The sequence below is a fragment of the Silene latifolia genome, chromosome 4, assembly GCF_048544455.1.
Source record: "Silene latifolia isolate original U9 population chromosome 4, ASM4854445v1, whole genome shotgun sequence".
Taxonomy (NCBI): Eukaryota; Viridiplantae; Streptophyta; class Magnoliopsida; order Caryophyllales; family Caryophyllaceae; genus Silene; species Silene latifolia.
Genome location: NC_133529.1, coordinates 83,997,478 through 84,012,883, shown reverse-complemented (window position 1 = coordinate 84,012,883; position 15,406 = coordinate 83,997,478). Strand labels below are relative to the sequence as shown.

At 37.4% G+C, this 15,406-nt stretch overlaps 1 protein-coding gene across 1 annotated transcript; it reads right to left on the bottom strand.

Annotated features, from left to right (window-relative positions):
• Window positions 1-2,622: 2,622 nt before the first annotated feature.
• LOC141651705 (uncharacterized) lies at window positions 2,623-6,639 on the bottom strand. The gene is made up of 4 exons (XM_074459404.1): window positions 5,512-6,639; window positions 3,838-4,473; window positions 3,081-3,420; window positions 2,623-2,993 (listed from the first exon to the last, which is right to left on the bottom strand). The coding sequence occupies exons 1-4, from the start codon at window positions 6,637-6,639 to the stop codon at window positions 2,623-2,625; spliced, it is 2,475 nt and encodes an 824-aa protein (XP_074315505.1).
• Window positions 6,640-15,406: the final 8,767 nt, after the last annotated feature.

Sequence of the window (15,406 nt, the reverse complement as noted above, 5' to 3'; positions counted from 1 at the left end):
ATCATCAGAGACGGAAAACAGAGTGCGAAAATCGTCAAGGGAAATAGCGACTTCGGACTCTTAACCATTGCATGCAACACATTCTTCTTAACCGAAACCGAAGCTTAAAATTGAATTACCTCGATAGGATAAACGGGACCGTACATAGAACAAATCTTTGTCCATTCTTAATAAGTCAAGAAATCTTTGAATAACTGCAAAGCTTCTATCTTTTTATACCACTTTTCGGGATAACACCATCCTCCATGAATACCATATCACAAAACACGATTCACCCGAGTCCTTTCCTCCGTGGTAAGACGAACTTTATCAAGACCCGTTACCGTAGCATTCGGCATATGTTATCGAAACAAGGTTGTTTGATGGCCATCACGGCTAACCGCAACTTCGGTCTCTTCAACCGAATCCTCAACACCAATGTCCTTATTCTTACCTTTGTTAAGCTTACGACGCATTCCCTCGAGATTAGTATCAACCCGGTTATGATCGGGATTAGTTGGTTTGGGGTTTGGTTGAGGTGAGGAAGTGGTTGCGGTGTGATTAAGCTTATTGCATGGTGGTTTGGATGACCCGGTCTTAGTAGAAGACCGAGTTGATGGTGAGTTGAGGCGAGTTGTTGGTTGAGACATGATGATGATGATGGATGGTGAGGTTGAGTGTGGGAGAGTTTTAAGAAAGTGAAAATATTGATAGTTGTGAGGGTGATAGAGATGTGAGGGAGGTGGGATATTTATGAAGTGGTAGAAGAAATTGAGTTATGGTAAGAATACGTTAGTGTGTATAGGCGGCTACGGATTTTGTTAAGATTCTTTCCTTTTTTTTTTAAATATATATATAGGTTAGGAAAGATTAGATTAGGGTAAATCTTTTATTAGATATGGCAAACATATGATAATAGACATTAGGTAAGTCACATGGGTAAATATTTGCAAAGATTGTGATTTTTGGCTAAAAGATATAATAAGGAAATATTGTGATGAGAAAATTGGTTTGTAAAGATACACATAATATATGACTAGTAGACGGACTATTCTCGTAACATAATATAATATTTAACAAGAATATACTTACAGCGGAAAATACGGACACAGTCATACAATCTCATCTATTTCTAGTCCGTCATAAAGATCGTAAATATTTGTGACAAGTTTAGTTGTCACCAATTAAACCAATTTCCAACCATAAAATCTCAAAACGTTCTCTAGCCAAGGCCTTTGTCAAAATATCTGCCCATTGTTTTTCCGTGCTACAAAATTCAAGTTTTATATTCCCCTTATCGACATTGTCACGTAGAAAATGGTGTCGAATATCAATATGCTTAGTACGAGAGTGTTGTGCTGGGTTTTTGGAAATAATTATAGCACTCGTATTATCACATAAAATAGGAATACATCCTACATCTATACTATAGTCACATAATTGTTGCTTCAGCCATAATAAAAGTTGAGAACATACCAAAGCGGCAACAATATATTCGGCTTCAGTAGTAGATAAGGCAACTAAATTTTGCTTCTTTGACCCCCACGTTATAATACACGGTCCAATAAACGTTGTGATGCCTGAAGTACATTTTCTATCAAGCGAACAACCTGCATAATCTGCATCTGAATATCCTATGAGATCAAAGTTACATCCAAGAGGATACAACAGATATAATTTCGACGTACCAATTAAATACCTCATGATTCTCTTAACTACTATCATATTCGATTCTTTAGGGCACGATTGAAATCGAGCATATACGCATACACTAAACATAATACCTGGACGGCTAGAAGTTAAATAAAGGAGTGAGCCAATCATACTTCGGTATGTTGTTTCATCAACAGACTTACCATCTTCGTCTAATGTTAACTTCTTATCAGTGACCATTGGAGTGGACATAGAATGAGAATTTTCCATTCCGAATTATCTTATTAGTTCCTTGATGTATTTTTGTTGATGAATCTTAATTCCTTCACTTGTTTGTTGAATTTGAAGTCCAAGGCAGAATTTGAGTTCTCCCATCATACTCATTTCTAATTCTGAGGTCATCAGATCTGAAAAGTACTTCCACAATTTGTCATTAGTTGAACCAAAAATAATATCATCAACATAGATTTGCACAACTAATAAATCGTAATCTTCATATTTTTGAAACAAAGTCTTTTCAACAGATCCTCTCTTGAAGTTGTTTTCAAGAAGAAATTTTGATAATCTGTCGTAAGAAGCCCTAAGAGCTTGTTTCAAACCATATAAAGCTTTATCTAATTTATAGACATGGTTTTGAAACTTGGTGTCCAGGAATCCAGAAGGTTGCTCTACAAAGACTTCTTCGTTCAAATAACCGTTAAGGAATGTAATCTTAACATCCATTTGATATAGTTTCATTCCTTTGCGAGCTGCAAAGGCTATTAATAATCATATAGCCTCTAGACGAGCGATAGGGGCGAAGGTCTCGTCATAATCTATTCCTTCTTGTTGATTGTACCCTTGCACAACCAATCTTGCTTTATTCCGTACTATAACTCCTGTATCGTCTAGTTTGTTTCTGAATACCCATCTTGTTCCAACGATAGATCTATCTCTTGGTCTAGGAACCAAGTGCCAAACTTTATTCCTTTCGAATTGTTGCAATTCTTCTTACATGGCAACAATCCAATCTGATTCAGTAAGGGCTTCTTTGATATTTGTAGGTTCAATGTTGGAGAGGAAGGAATAGAAAGTGCAAAGGTTGTTCAACCCTCTATGAGTCTGAACACCTATTCGTAAGTTCCCAAGAATGTTTTCCATGTGATGAGAGCCTTTATATTTCCATTTCATATAGACTGAAGGTGCGTCAATGTCATTCGAACTAGGCTCACCTTCTTCAAATGATTGGGAACCACGAAGTGTTCCCCCTGAGTTTAATCCAGGTATAACATTGGATCCAGGTATAACATTGGATTCTATATCTTGGTTTGGATTTGAAGTTATAGCTTTATCAGGTATAACTTCAGTTTCCAAGTTCTTATCTTGAGAGGAAGTTATAGTATCATCAACTATAACATTATCTCTCTTTCCCTTTTCATTTGTAGGGTTTCCAAGTTCATCATTTGTGCCTTCAATTTCTTTATCTTCATCATCCAACTCTGGGACATCACCTTTAGAAAGACGAAAATCAGGTTCGTTCATGTCTTCCTCTTCATCCTGTTCAGCCTTATCAAAAGTATTATTCTTATCAAAAATAAGATGAACACTTTCCTCGATGCATAAAGTTCTTTTATTAAAAACCTTGTATGCTTTACTGTGATTAGAGTATCTAACGAAAACAGCTTCGTCACTTCTACGATCAAATTTGCTTAAACGGTTTTTGCCATTGTTATGGACGAAGCATTTGCTCCCGAAGCAACGGAGATGAGATATATCAGGTTTCTGTCCTCTTAGAAGCTCATATGGAGTCTTTTTAATGATAGGTCTAATCAAAGCTCGATTATGAACATAACAAGCAGTACTAAACGCTTCTGCCCAAAAATTACGAGGTAAACCACTACACAAAAACATAGTGCGTGCCATATCTTCTAGTGTTCTATTCATACGTTCAACAACACCATTTTGTTGTGGAGTACGCGGTGTAGAGAAATTATATCACACACCGTTTTCCCGATAATATTCTATAAAGGCGTGATTGTCAAATTCGGTGCCGTGATCCATAGGAATAGAGACTAACTTTGATTTATACTTGTTTTGGGCAAGCTTCATTAGAACTACAAATTCATCGAAAGTTTCATCTTTTGAATTTAGAAAGAGAGGCCAAACATACCTTGAGTAGTCATCAAATAGAACAAAAACATACCTGGATCCGCCTCTACTTCTTACCTTCATTGGGCCACACAGATCCATATGTACTAGTTCCAGTGGTTCCTTGGTGCTTACCACTCTCTTTGGTTTGAATAACGATCTCACATGTTTGCATCGAGAACACGAGTCACATAGAGTTTCTTGATCGAATTTGATTGATGGCAATCCTTCAACCAAATCCCCTTTCTTTAGTTTATTGAGTATTGTTGAGCTAATGTGGGCAAACCTCTTATGCCATAAACATGGATCATCTAAGGTAGCTTTCATGAATGTAAACGAGTTAGTATGAATTGAATTTGAATCAATCATATAGACATTCCTTTTACGGTGACCTTCAAGAAAAACGTTACTAGTTCCTTCAATTATTCTTCGACAAGTATCCGAATAAAAAACAACTTTGTTTCCCTTGTCACATAACTGAGAGATACTAAGTAGATTATGCTTAAGTCCTCTAACAAGATAAACATCACTTATAGCGTGAGAATTGGAGACACCAACCTTGCCTACGCCGACAACCTTATCTTTCCTGTTATCTCCAAAAGTAACCTTACCTCTATCAAAGGGCTGAAGTGAAAGAAATAGATTTATATCACCGATCATATGCCTTGAACAACCACTATCAAAGTAATAAAGATTATTTTCTTTCACCACAACCTGCAAAACAATTAGATACAGTTTTTAGGTACCCAGGGAAGGTTAGGTCCTTTAGTGTTAGTTACCCTAAAGATTAGATCTTTTCTAACCCAGACTTGTCTAACAGATTTTCTTTTGGTAGACGGTTGGGTTTGAATTGGAGATGTCCTAGTCATAGGGTAAGCTCGAGGTGTTTCACGTGGTTTCTTAGGGGGAGCCTTAGTCTTATGAGACTCTTTAGGCTTTTGTGGTTGTCTAGGTCCATTGCCTTTTTTTCTTGTAATCAAAACTGATATCATAGAACCAACGGAAGTTATTGTTTCCTTCTTCATTTAAGTTAGGTTCATCTGTGGGAACATCGAGTTCTTCAACTAACGTGTTAGACGCTTTAACAAATTGGATGCCTTTGCGTAAATCTTGCGAGTGTTTAACACAGTTTTCTTGAATATGCCCCGTATGACCACAATATTTGCATGTTAAGTATTTAGGTAAATTGACATATTTTCTCTTCCTGAAATCTTGTTCGGAAGGAGTTGGCTTGTATTTAGAGTGGTCTCTACGACCATAGCACTCATGTTCTAAACCCATTTTCATATTGTTGTCTGATTGCTCCGTTAGAAAATTTTGGACTTTCGTGCTTCCTTCCGACTATTCATGAACCTTTCTAGCGTGTATGGGCAGATCCTTTAAAGATTGAATTTCTTTTAAACATTTGGAATAATCGAATTCAACATCTTTAGAGGAATTATTCTCTTTATAGTTGTCATGAAAGTCCTGGAATCTTTTACTAAGAACTCGTACCATCTCCGAATGTAATTTCTTTGTGTCGGATAATAGAGTTTTAGATTCATTCAACTGCTGATTTAGAGAATCAACTTCCTTCTTTTGATCTGAAATAACGGCTTCTATAGCTGTAGCTTTAGATTGAAGAAGCTCATTGATTTTCCTCAATTCTAAAGTTATAGCTTCATTAGCTATAACTTTGGCTTGAAGATGCTTAATGTTGATATTCAGTTCGGAGGTTGTAGCTTCATTAGCTATAACTTTAGACTCAAGAGCCTTTTTCTCAGCATTTGTCGAATCTGAAGTTGTGGCTATATTAGCTGTAACTTTAGATTTAAGCTTCTTAGCCTTAGCCTTAAGAAGTTGATTCTCTTCAGCAATATCAAGAATTAGTTCTTTCAGTTCTTTTAATTCCAGATCTTGATCGTGACACTTATTAATAGACTGTTCGAAGAATTCTCTTAAAGCATTCTTAGATAACTTTTTGACTTGTTTTTTAAGTTCAAGATAACTTACCTCTTCTTCTTCATTTTCAGAGTCAGATTCTCCTAGAAGACAGTACTCTGACTTTGTGATGTTGCTGTCATCGTCACTGTGTGAAATTAGGTCAAGACTGACGTTGCTTATACACAGATTAGCAACTTCTTCATCCTTAGATCCTTCGTCATCTTCTGTGTCGAGGTCTCCCCAACACGAGCCCAACATGACTTGTTTGAATTCATTTTTTGTCTTTTCGCGTTTAGTCTTGTCCGTGATTTTATCCCATGTGGGACAGTCCTTGATCATAGGACCGGACTCTCCACACTTGAAGCATCCTCTATTGAGGAAGGAAGTTTTTGACTCAGCTGCTTTCTTATTGAAGGATTTATTATTATAGGAAGGCTTTGTTTGCTTATTTCTAAATATTCTATTTTTGAAACCTTTGGTAAACAGAACCGTCTCTTCCTTAATGTCGGATTCGACCTTTTCATTTTCTGAAGCTTGAAGAGCCATGCTCTTATTCTTACTTGGCTCAGCATCGTCGTTATCTAGAACAATTTCGTGAACCATGAGACCTCCAATAAGTTCCTGATATGACAAGGAAGTAAGATCTCTAGATTCCTCCATTGCCATTACCTTAGGACGCCACTTTTTGGTAAGACTCCTAAGAACTTTTCTGGCAATGTCCTCAGACTCAAACTTCCTACCAAGATTTTTCAATTCATTCATGATGCTAGAGAATCGTGCAGACATGCTATGAAGAGATTCGTTTGGCTCCATTGTAAAGAGCTCGTATTTTTGAATCAGCAAGTCAATACGATATTTCTTTACGATTGTCGTTCCTTCATAAGCTAATTCAAGACCATCCCATATTTCCTTGGCCGAGGTACAAGAAGAAAAACGGTCGAATTCATTCAATGTCATGCCGTTTTGCAACAGGCTTATCACTTTCGAGTTTTTATCCGCTTTCTTGTAATCAACCTCCACATAGTCCTCTTCCTTTTTCTCATAGGTAGTGCCTTCAGAAGATCCGACCAAAATTTTGTCTGGTCCATTCTTAATGATCGTCCAGCACTCCCAATCATGTCCTTTTATGTAGTGTGTCATCATGTTCTTCCAAAGTCCATAATTCTTCCCATCAAAGACGGGACACTTAAGATACTTGGAATCCATTTCACACGTGTAAGGCAGGTATACATAAAAATAAAAAATAAAAAAAGATAGACGGATCAGCCTCTTTGCGGTTAGGCAATCAAGAGCACGCGGCTCTGATACCAATTGAAGAGTCTATCGATCCGAAATACTCAAGAGGAGAAGGGGGGGGGGGAGGGGTGAATTGAGTATCTAATACTTTAACCCACTTTTTGGTATGTCCGTATGAGCGTGACTTAAAAATTAATTACTTAAAGTTTATTGATTAAATTTTAACTAATTAACTAGACGGAGTTAAAACGTAAAGAAAACGAACAATAAGAACGATTGACACACGTGGTTTTGAAGTGGTTCAGTTTCACAAATCGAAACCTACGTCCACTATTCTTGATTAATAATTTTAGTACCTTTCTACGGATTATAAAATTACTAACCCACTCGTACAACTAACTCTAGTTGTAACTCAAATGAGTATCGTTAAATACTCGGTTTTATCTAACTTACGTTAATAAGAAAGCACTTGATTTTTCTTCTAAATGTTCACACAATTGAACGAGTAAGAAACAATATTTATGTACTATTATCTTGTAACGTAATCTTATGGAATAATAAGCAAATTGAAGCACGACTTTTCGTAAAGATTTTCGAATGCAAAAACAAATAAAATGCTTGATTAAGATTTAAACTCAATTTGTTTGCAAAGGGATTTTAATATGCGAAAAGTTATTTTGAAAGATTAAACCACGTATGTATATATAGTAGAGGAGGCAGCTAGGGTTTTATTCGAAACCCTTATGATGCCGTGAGGAAGGATGATTTATTTCACAAGAAACAGATCTTATCTTTCCTTATTTTAATCCACAAGATATTTCAAATAAGTAAATAAGATAAATCTAAATAATTGTTTAATATAAAATATCTTAAGACAATCTATTCTAGATTTAACCTAATTTATTACTTGCACAAGGAGTATAGTCGATTAAGAGAAACGGCTCATAAGCCCAACTCACTCGAAAACCCTAGTTGAAATAAGGGGTGTGGATTTAGGGTTTATGTTTGAACAACTTGGCAAACCCTAGGTAGCATGACGACTCATAAATCGTTTTCCTAACCAATAGGATAATTTATTCAATCTTAACCCGCATCATTACTCAATCATACATACATGTATTTTCGAAAATATATATTTAATTTGAGCTTTCGAAATTTAATTTTAAATCCTTAAAAACGTGCCTTCAAAACGCATCCTAATGTTATAATAAAAATAACTATAACATTAAGCATGATAAGTAAAGTTATAGGTGAAATAACTATAACTTTACCTTTCCAATATCACTTCAAAAAATATCATCATTAGATGATGTCCTATACTAGCTAATCTTCCTGGAGATCTTCAGTAGTAGGATCATCTCTTCATCTTGATCATAAGCTCTTCATCTTGAGCTTCCTATAGACTTGATCATGTCTTTTACTTGAGTGATCATCATACTTGTGAATGAAGTAGTTACAATGATGCTTTAGGAATGTTCAATGTTATAGCTCAAGCAGGTATAACATTACTTTAATGATGCTTCACAAATCTTCAATGTTATGGCCATGGGTGCTATAACATTGTTTGCTATGGTAACCTTTATTAAATCTAACAAAGACTAGCAAACGATTACGCGCAAAAGTATATATATCATAAATCATACTTGTCATTATCAAAACAAAACATATAACTATATGGTCCAACACTAGCTATCGTTTTATAAGCCAACTCTAGGACGCTCGTCCTGGATAGTGCCTTGAGTATCGTTTTATACTGGAAGGGAATCCAACCAGATTCTCAAGAGGATGCTCGTCCCCACTTGAATGCAAAACACAAGGACAATCTGTTTCAGAATCCGCGCGTCTACTGAGCAGGACGCTCGGGCAGCAACCTCAGGACGCTCGGATCGACTTTGGGACGCTCGGATGAGCACGGTGATTGACTGGGTTGCTAACGAATCCGCCCGAGCCCAGCCCAGACCCGCTCGTCTCCCACCCGTTCTTTGTTTAAAACGCCCCCCACCATCCCTATTTTTACTTATCTTATCTACTCAAAATCTCATCTCACCATCCACATACAATCCCCATCACAAAAACCAAGCAAAACCCTAACAGTCACATCAAGAAAATGATGAATCTAAGAAGCAAGAGCAAGACAGCCGCCGATTCCGCATCCAAGCGACGCAAGGGTGCTATCTCATCCACCCCACAAGAGGTAAGGGGATAAGGGAATGTAATGATACAAGGTGTTGCACAACTCGAGTATGTCCCGGAGGTAATCTTCACCAACGATGACGACCGCCGACGATTTGAAAAATTACTAGGTAAGGACTATAAACCCACTCAATTCATAAATCTTGATGCTTCAGAAGTACTTGGTATAAGGAACCAAACGGAGGTGTTTTTCAATGGTATGGGTCTAGAGAAAATGTTCTATGCCCATGAGGATACATACTTGAGTCTCATGCTGGAGTTTTTGTGTAGTCTCCGGGTAGTCACCACTTGGCAAAAAAATGTTGGTTTGATGTTCCGTCTTTGCAAAAGAGATCATAGGTTGTCTCTAGACCAATTTGCAAGTATTTTTAGTCTTGAGGTACCAAGGGAAGGCACCGATAATCCCGCCGACTTTAGTGTTAACCACCTTTGGGTGGCTATTTCTGGGAGGGAACTTCATTCCTATAAGCAATGTTATACCTTTGCAATCCAACATCCGGTAATCCGGATTACCGAACGGTTTATCGCCGGGACTATCAAAGGAAGACAAGAGCAAGATAGGTGCACCCTTCTCGACTTGACTTTTCTAGAGTCATATTTGAATGTGCAAGGGACAAGGCCCTATAATTTCAACACACCCCTTGAGATGCTTACACGGTTCAATGACTTTGCAGAAGGGAATACTCATATCAAAACCTTTGTGATGGGAGGCCTAATTAAAATTTTGGCCAATGAACTTTACCCCGGGTTCAACCTTGATGGAATCTATGAAAAGCTCAAGGGGAGCACTTTGATTGATGAGGATTCTATCTTCAACCACCACCGGTGGTGTACTTACAATGAGGCCGGAAGTGTAGAGTGGTTTAGCAAGGGTTGATCATCACTTATTCTAAGGGGATGGAACATACCACCCACCGAGCCCCGCTTGAGCCGGTATTCTCCAAGGCCAAGCTACCTCCCCCCATTGAGATCCATGACAACCCACCACAAAGAGAAGAAGCACCTCATCGACCTCGCGAGTTGCCAGAATGTGGTGCCGCACCACCATCTTATGTACCCATTCAACCCTACCCAACACCGCATGTACCATTCACTCCTCAAGACCCGGGAGGTCCATCCATGAACGATTTTATGCAGCTCATGCAAAATGTTGATCTTGGAGTGTACAATGGGACGGTCGACAACTACTTGGCTCAATACCCCCCCTACTACAACATGGCTCAACAAGGGTACATCAACCCTAGAGGCCCTCATCCATCTTGGGCTCGACCACATCTCTTATTCCCTAACTATGGCAACAAAGGAGGGAACTTTGGAGACCAAAGTGGGGGATCCTCTAACTAAGGAACAGGATATAACCAAGGAGGATCAAGCGGACGTGGATACCGCGATGATGATGATGATGAGTAGGATGGCTAGAGGTGCTTGGCCACACAACCTCCATTTGTATAATACTCTTTCCCTATCTCTCATGTATAGTTGCATTATATTATATCTCACATGATTCATGTAGTTAGTTGCATATAGACTAGAATTCATACATAGTCACTAATGACCAAACCTATTCCTTTCTACACTAGAAATAGTGCTTAAATCGGTTTGGGGAGGTTTGATCATAGGTGGCCTAAGCATTTACTTAGAACATGCATCATTTAGTGTAGTTTAGATTACATTCATTTCTTATATATGTCATATAGAATTGCACTTAGTTAGAGCATGTATTCATATCATATCATTGCATTTGTACTTCATTTACATAAAATCAAAAATCCAAAGACATGTATTTCTTTTTCATTTCTACCCCTACATGTACATTGAGGACAATGTCCAAAATAAAGTAGGGGATGTGAATTTATATTCCAAAATACATAAAAATTAAAAATTTTCGAAAAAACACAAAAATATGCTATTCAATTTCATAAAAACAGAATCCATAAAAATTTGAAAAATTCAAAAACCAAAAACATTTTCTTTAATTTAGTAGTGTAGAATTGTATATACTTGTGTTCTTGTTCTCTTTTCACATAGATACAACACTACATTTGAGGCATCGTCAAGGGACTGTGAAGACCGCTTGGTATGATAGTTGTAATCCCTATTTACCTTCTATTTATTTTCATTACTCATATGAGGAGGATAGGCTTACATGTCAAGGAGGATGTGGTGTATTTTGTTGTTGCGGTTTGTGTACCTATGTGTTGTTAGGAGTTGCATCTAGATTATATGGCATAATAGTTGATAGAAGCATATGCATTAGTGTTGTATGTATGATAGTTGTATCATGACATGTAATTGCATGGTTAGAAAATTTTGTACAAAAATGCCTATTTGGGAAGCTTGACAAGTGTATATAAGGCCTTTTTAGATAATTTTTCTCCTTCAGACTTTGTTTGCTAGAGTACCCTCAAGACACCCTAGGATGTGTCATACTAGTATCTTTTGACCCATGGACTAAGGCCTAGTCAAGAGTACCTTGTGGTGTGATAACTCCTTGGCTACTATTTATTCCAAGGTGACCTTTGAAACCATGCAACCGTTATTTCACTTTTATCATCATATTTTGTAAACAAAAAGGGAATGGGCACAAAAATATTCAAATTGAGTTCAAGTACCAAATCGAAATCAAATGTTTGCAAAATGCATTAAATGAAATGAGGAGCAAAAATAGACTCCTATGCTTCAATAAAAGTACCCTTGCTACAAAATGGGGTTACTCTGAAAATGTTCAAAAAATGCAAAAATTGAAAATTTTGCCAAGTATAAAAAATGCCAAACATCAAAGCAATGGCAAAGAAATGTTCTCAAAAGTCAAAAACCACAACAAATTGGGGGGAATAACAAAACAAAAGCAAACTACCATTATGAAACTCAAAATCATATTGATCCCTTTTTATCCATTGATCTTATTTGTTGCATGGTGGAAAGGGGACGACCCTTCTTCTTGTCTAGGCAAGAGGGGAAATTCCGCGATCCTATAGTGTTTCTAACGCCATAAGGACCTTACTCTTGACAAAAGCATTTAGCGATTGTGGACGAAAGTAGCCTAGTTCGACACAACTTGGAGGTGATTTGTTGGTATCCTCTTAGACTTAGTAGCTTAGAGAAATGATATCTACAATGGAGCGTATACCCTTAAATTGCTTCCCTTGTAGATGATTTCCGCCACTTAGATGAGGAAATTGGCTATTCTTTGTAGATGCATCCATTACTTGTGTTGTGTGCTTAATGCTTGGATGTATCGCCATTTTGGCAAGCCCTACCTTGCCTTGCAAGAAGTCATCTTACCTCATGGATGTCTTGTTGTGAGTTGAAGGGGCGGAGTGAGACTCGCTAATTGTCTCACATCGGTTATATTATTAGGATAGTTTAAATAAAGGTCTAGTTCTAGTCACCTCTTTACTCGGGACGAGTAAAGGTTCGGTTTGGGGATGTTTGATATGACTCTTAATTGCGCATATTTAGTCCCCTAATTGAGCCTATTTTGCATACTATTATAGCATTTAATGGCCATTTTATCCATCAAATCCTTTCTATGTTGCTTCCTATTGCATTTTATATGTCTTGTAGGAAAGGAGATAATGAGGCGGAATTCCCGTATCTCGCGCATATTCGGAAACTTTTTGACAATCTTGGATAGACTAGTATGAAGAGGAGGCAAGAAAGATGACCGAAGAAGTAAGAATAAAGAGTATATATAAGGATTGAAGGCTTATAAGCAAGAAGATGGAACCTTGAGCCAGGATCCGTGCGTCCTGAGGTTGGGACAAGCATACCAGAATGCCATGGTCCGAGCGGCCTGACCACGGGATGAGCAGATCAAGGAGCCATGATCCGAGTGTCTCTCAAGTGATCCGAGCGGATCCCTTCATAGATTCAACCGTGCTTCAAGCCAAGATGCACGGATCTCCTCAAGAGTTTCCACATGATCCGCGCATTTCCCTCGGGACTTGCCAAGCTCTACTCAACACTTAGCATTGTTATTTACTAATCTACCCTTGCTTAACATAATGATGTACCACTATATATACTCCATTTTTAATAACCAAAAGAAAAAGTTTTTCGAAGATTAAATCAAGCATTCTTAGATTAGATTCGGAGTAGATTAGAATAGATTACTCTTTAATCTTTTTATAAATTACACATTAATCTTTCCATAATTATTGTTCAAGTTTATTATTGGGTAATTAAAAATTATTGGGTTATTATTGTTGAATTGACAACTCTTCATCAATCAATCCAGTTTTCTTCTATTGTTCTTCCATTTCCTTTGTTCAATTCAAGTTGTTTACATTTGGATATCTTGGGTATGTATTTGAAGATTAAGTGACAAGTCTTCATCTTTATTCAAGGATTCTTCTTTATTTATGTTCATCTTTACTCTCCAAGTTGGTAACACTCTTAATCCCTCTTTACTTACTTGTTAATCTCTTGTTTGTTATCTTGCTTAATCATCATGTTCACTTGTGTTGTGATGTTTGACACCATTGCTAGCATAATAATCATGATGAGTAGTGAGTAATTACCTAACTAGGACTAGTGGGGGATTAGAGGAACTATAACATGGAGGTAGATCCATACTGCAGTGTAATGCCCAAGGGTTTAGGCAAATACAACAACCAAATTAGCAAACCAAAGACAGTTTCTCAGAAATGCAATCAACTTGTACTAATTAATAAAATTATCCAAAGACCTCCTAAAATCATGAAACTTGGTAGTAATTAACTTTAATATAAGAACTAACTCTGAGTAAAATTCGAGGATTTTTAAAGGACTCAAAGTATTTTTAAAACTCAACTGAACTGACTGACATACACAATGGACTGTAAATGAGGCAGTTCTGGAATGGTGACTGACAAGAGGGAACTTTGGATATAATTATCAACTGAAAACCCACAGAATACTCACAGGGAATTTAGCTAATAATTTGGAATACTTAAGTTAAGAATTTCCACAGATTAACACAGGAAAGACTTAACTGAAGCAAACAACAAAGCTAAACAAACCACAGACTATGCACAGGAAAGTTTAGACTCTACTAACAAGTACTTAATCAATAACCACAGTCTAAGCACAGGTTATTATCAAGCCTGACTCTAATCTACAGACTAAGCACAATATTAAGAGGTTTAAATTTGAGAGAAATCTCAGGTTTCATTCATAAATCAGCTGTATTACAACAGTCTGAGATGAGGTCCTTATATAGGCCCCTTTTAGGTTACAATTTGAAAGGAAACTACATCCAAGGGTCAGGAGCCTTCCTCACATAATGGTAAGAGTCCAAATAAAAATTTACAACGGTTTAAAACCTCTTAATTGTAAACTGGAATGAAAACAAAAGAGAAATGCAGGTGACAGTGATAGGCAGTGGTCCTTGTAACACCCCCATTTATCTAGGAGCCTTTAGCAAGACATTCCCAATAAATAGGACTGCTACCATCTCGGTTGCCCGAGGTAAATGATACAAATTAAAACAAACCAAAGTACTTTAATAACTTTAACTGAAATAATGGTTTATTACAATTTAACCAACTAAAACTTTAATATAAAATATTATAACTCGCAGCGGAAATAAATAAAGTGATATAATTGTTCTATGTGATCTAGACTTCAACTATGGTCCAAGTCGAGCTCTCATCCCAATGCTCCCGAGTCAGCTAATCTTTAGTACCTGTCAAATCTGCTCCCCATAAAACGGTTCACCGCAGGTGTTCACGAATACACTGTCAACCACGAGGTTGAGTAGGGACTAACTAAACAATACAATAACAAATATTGAAAATAAATAAGACATAAATAAAGACAACACTGTTAGCATAATAATAAATCCCGCTCAGTGCATATGAACACAGATTATGGTGACACCCATAACATTCATCCATCCATATTATACTCCAATCACATCCACTTCTCCCAACTCCGACTTAACGCTTCTTCAGCTCCGAATGTGCACATCTCCCTAGTAGTGAGCCTACTAGAGAAGAGACTCTGAGGGGCGGCCAGTGATCAACTAACGCCACAAGGACTAGCGGTTGCTAAGACCGGTCCCTTCAAATAGTAACCAAGGACTAGCGGTATATCGGTCCCTTCAAATAATAACCAAGGACTAGCGGTATATCGGTCCCTTCAAATAATAACCAAGGACTAGCGGTATATCGGTCCCTTCAACAAATAACTCACAAGGACTAGCAGTTCGGTCCCTTCAATCACAATACGACAATCACCACTACTCATAAGCAACCCAACTCCATGTTCTCAACTCCACATCCGTAATCACAATCGCAATATATAAACAACC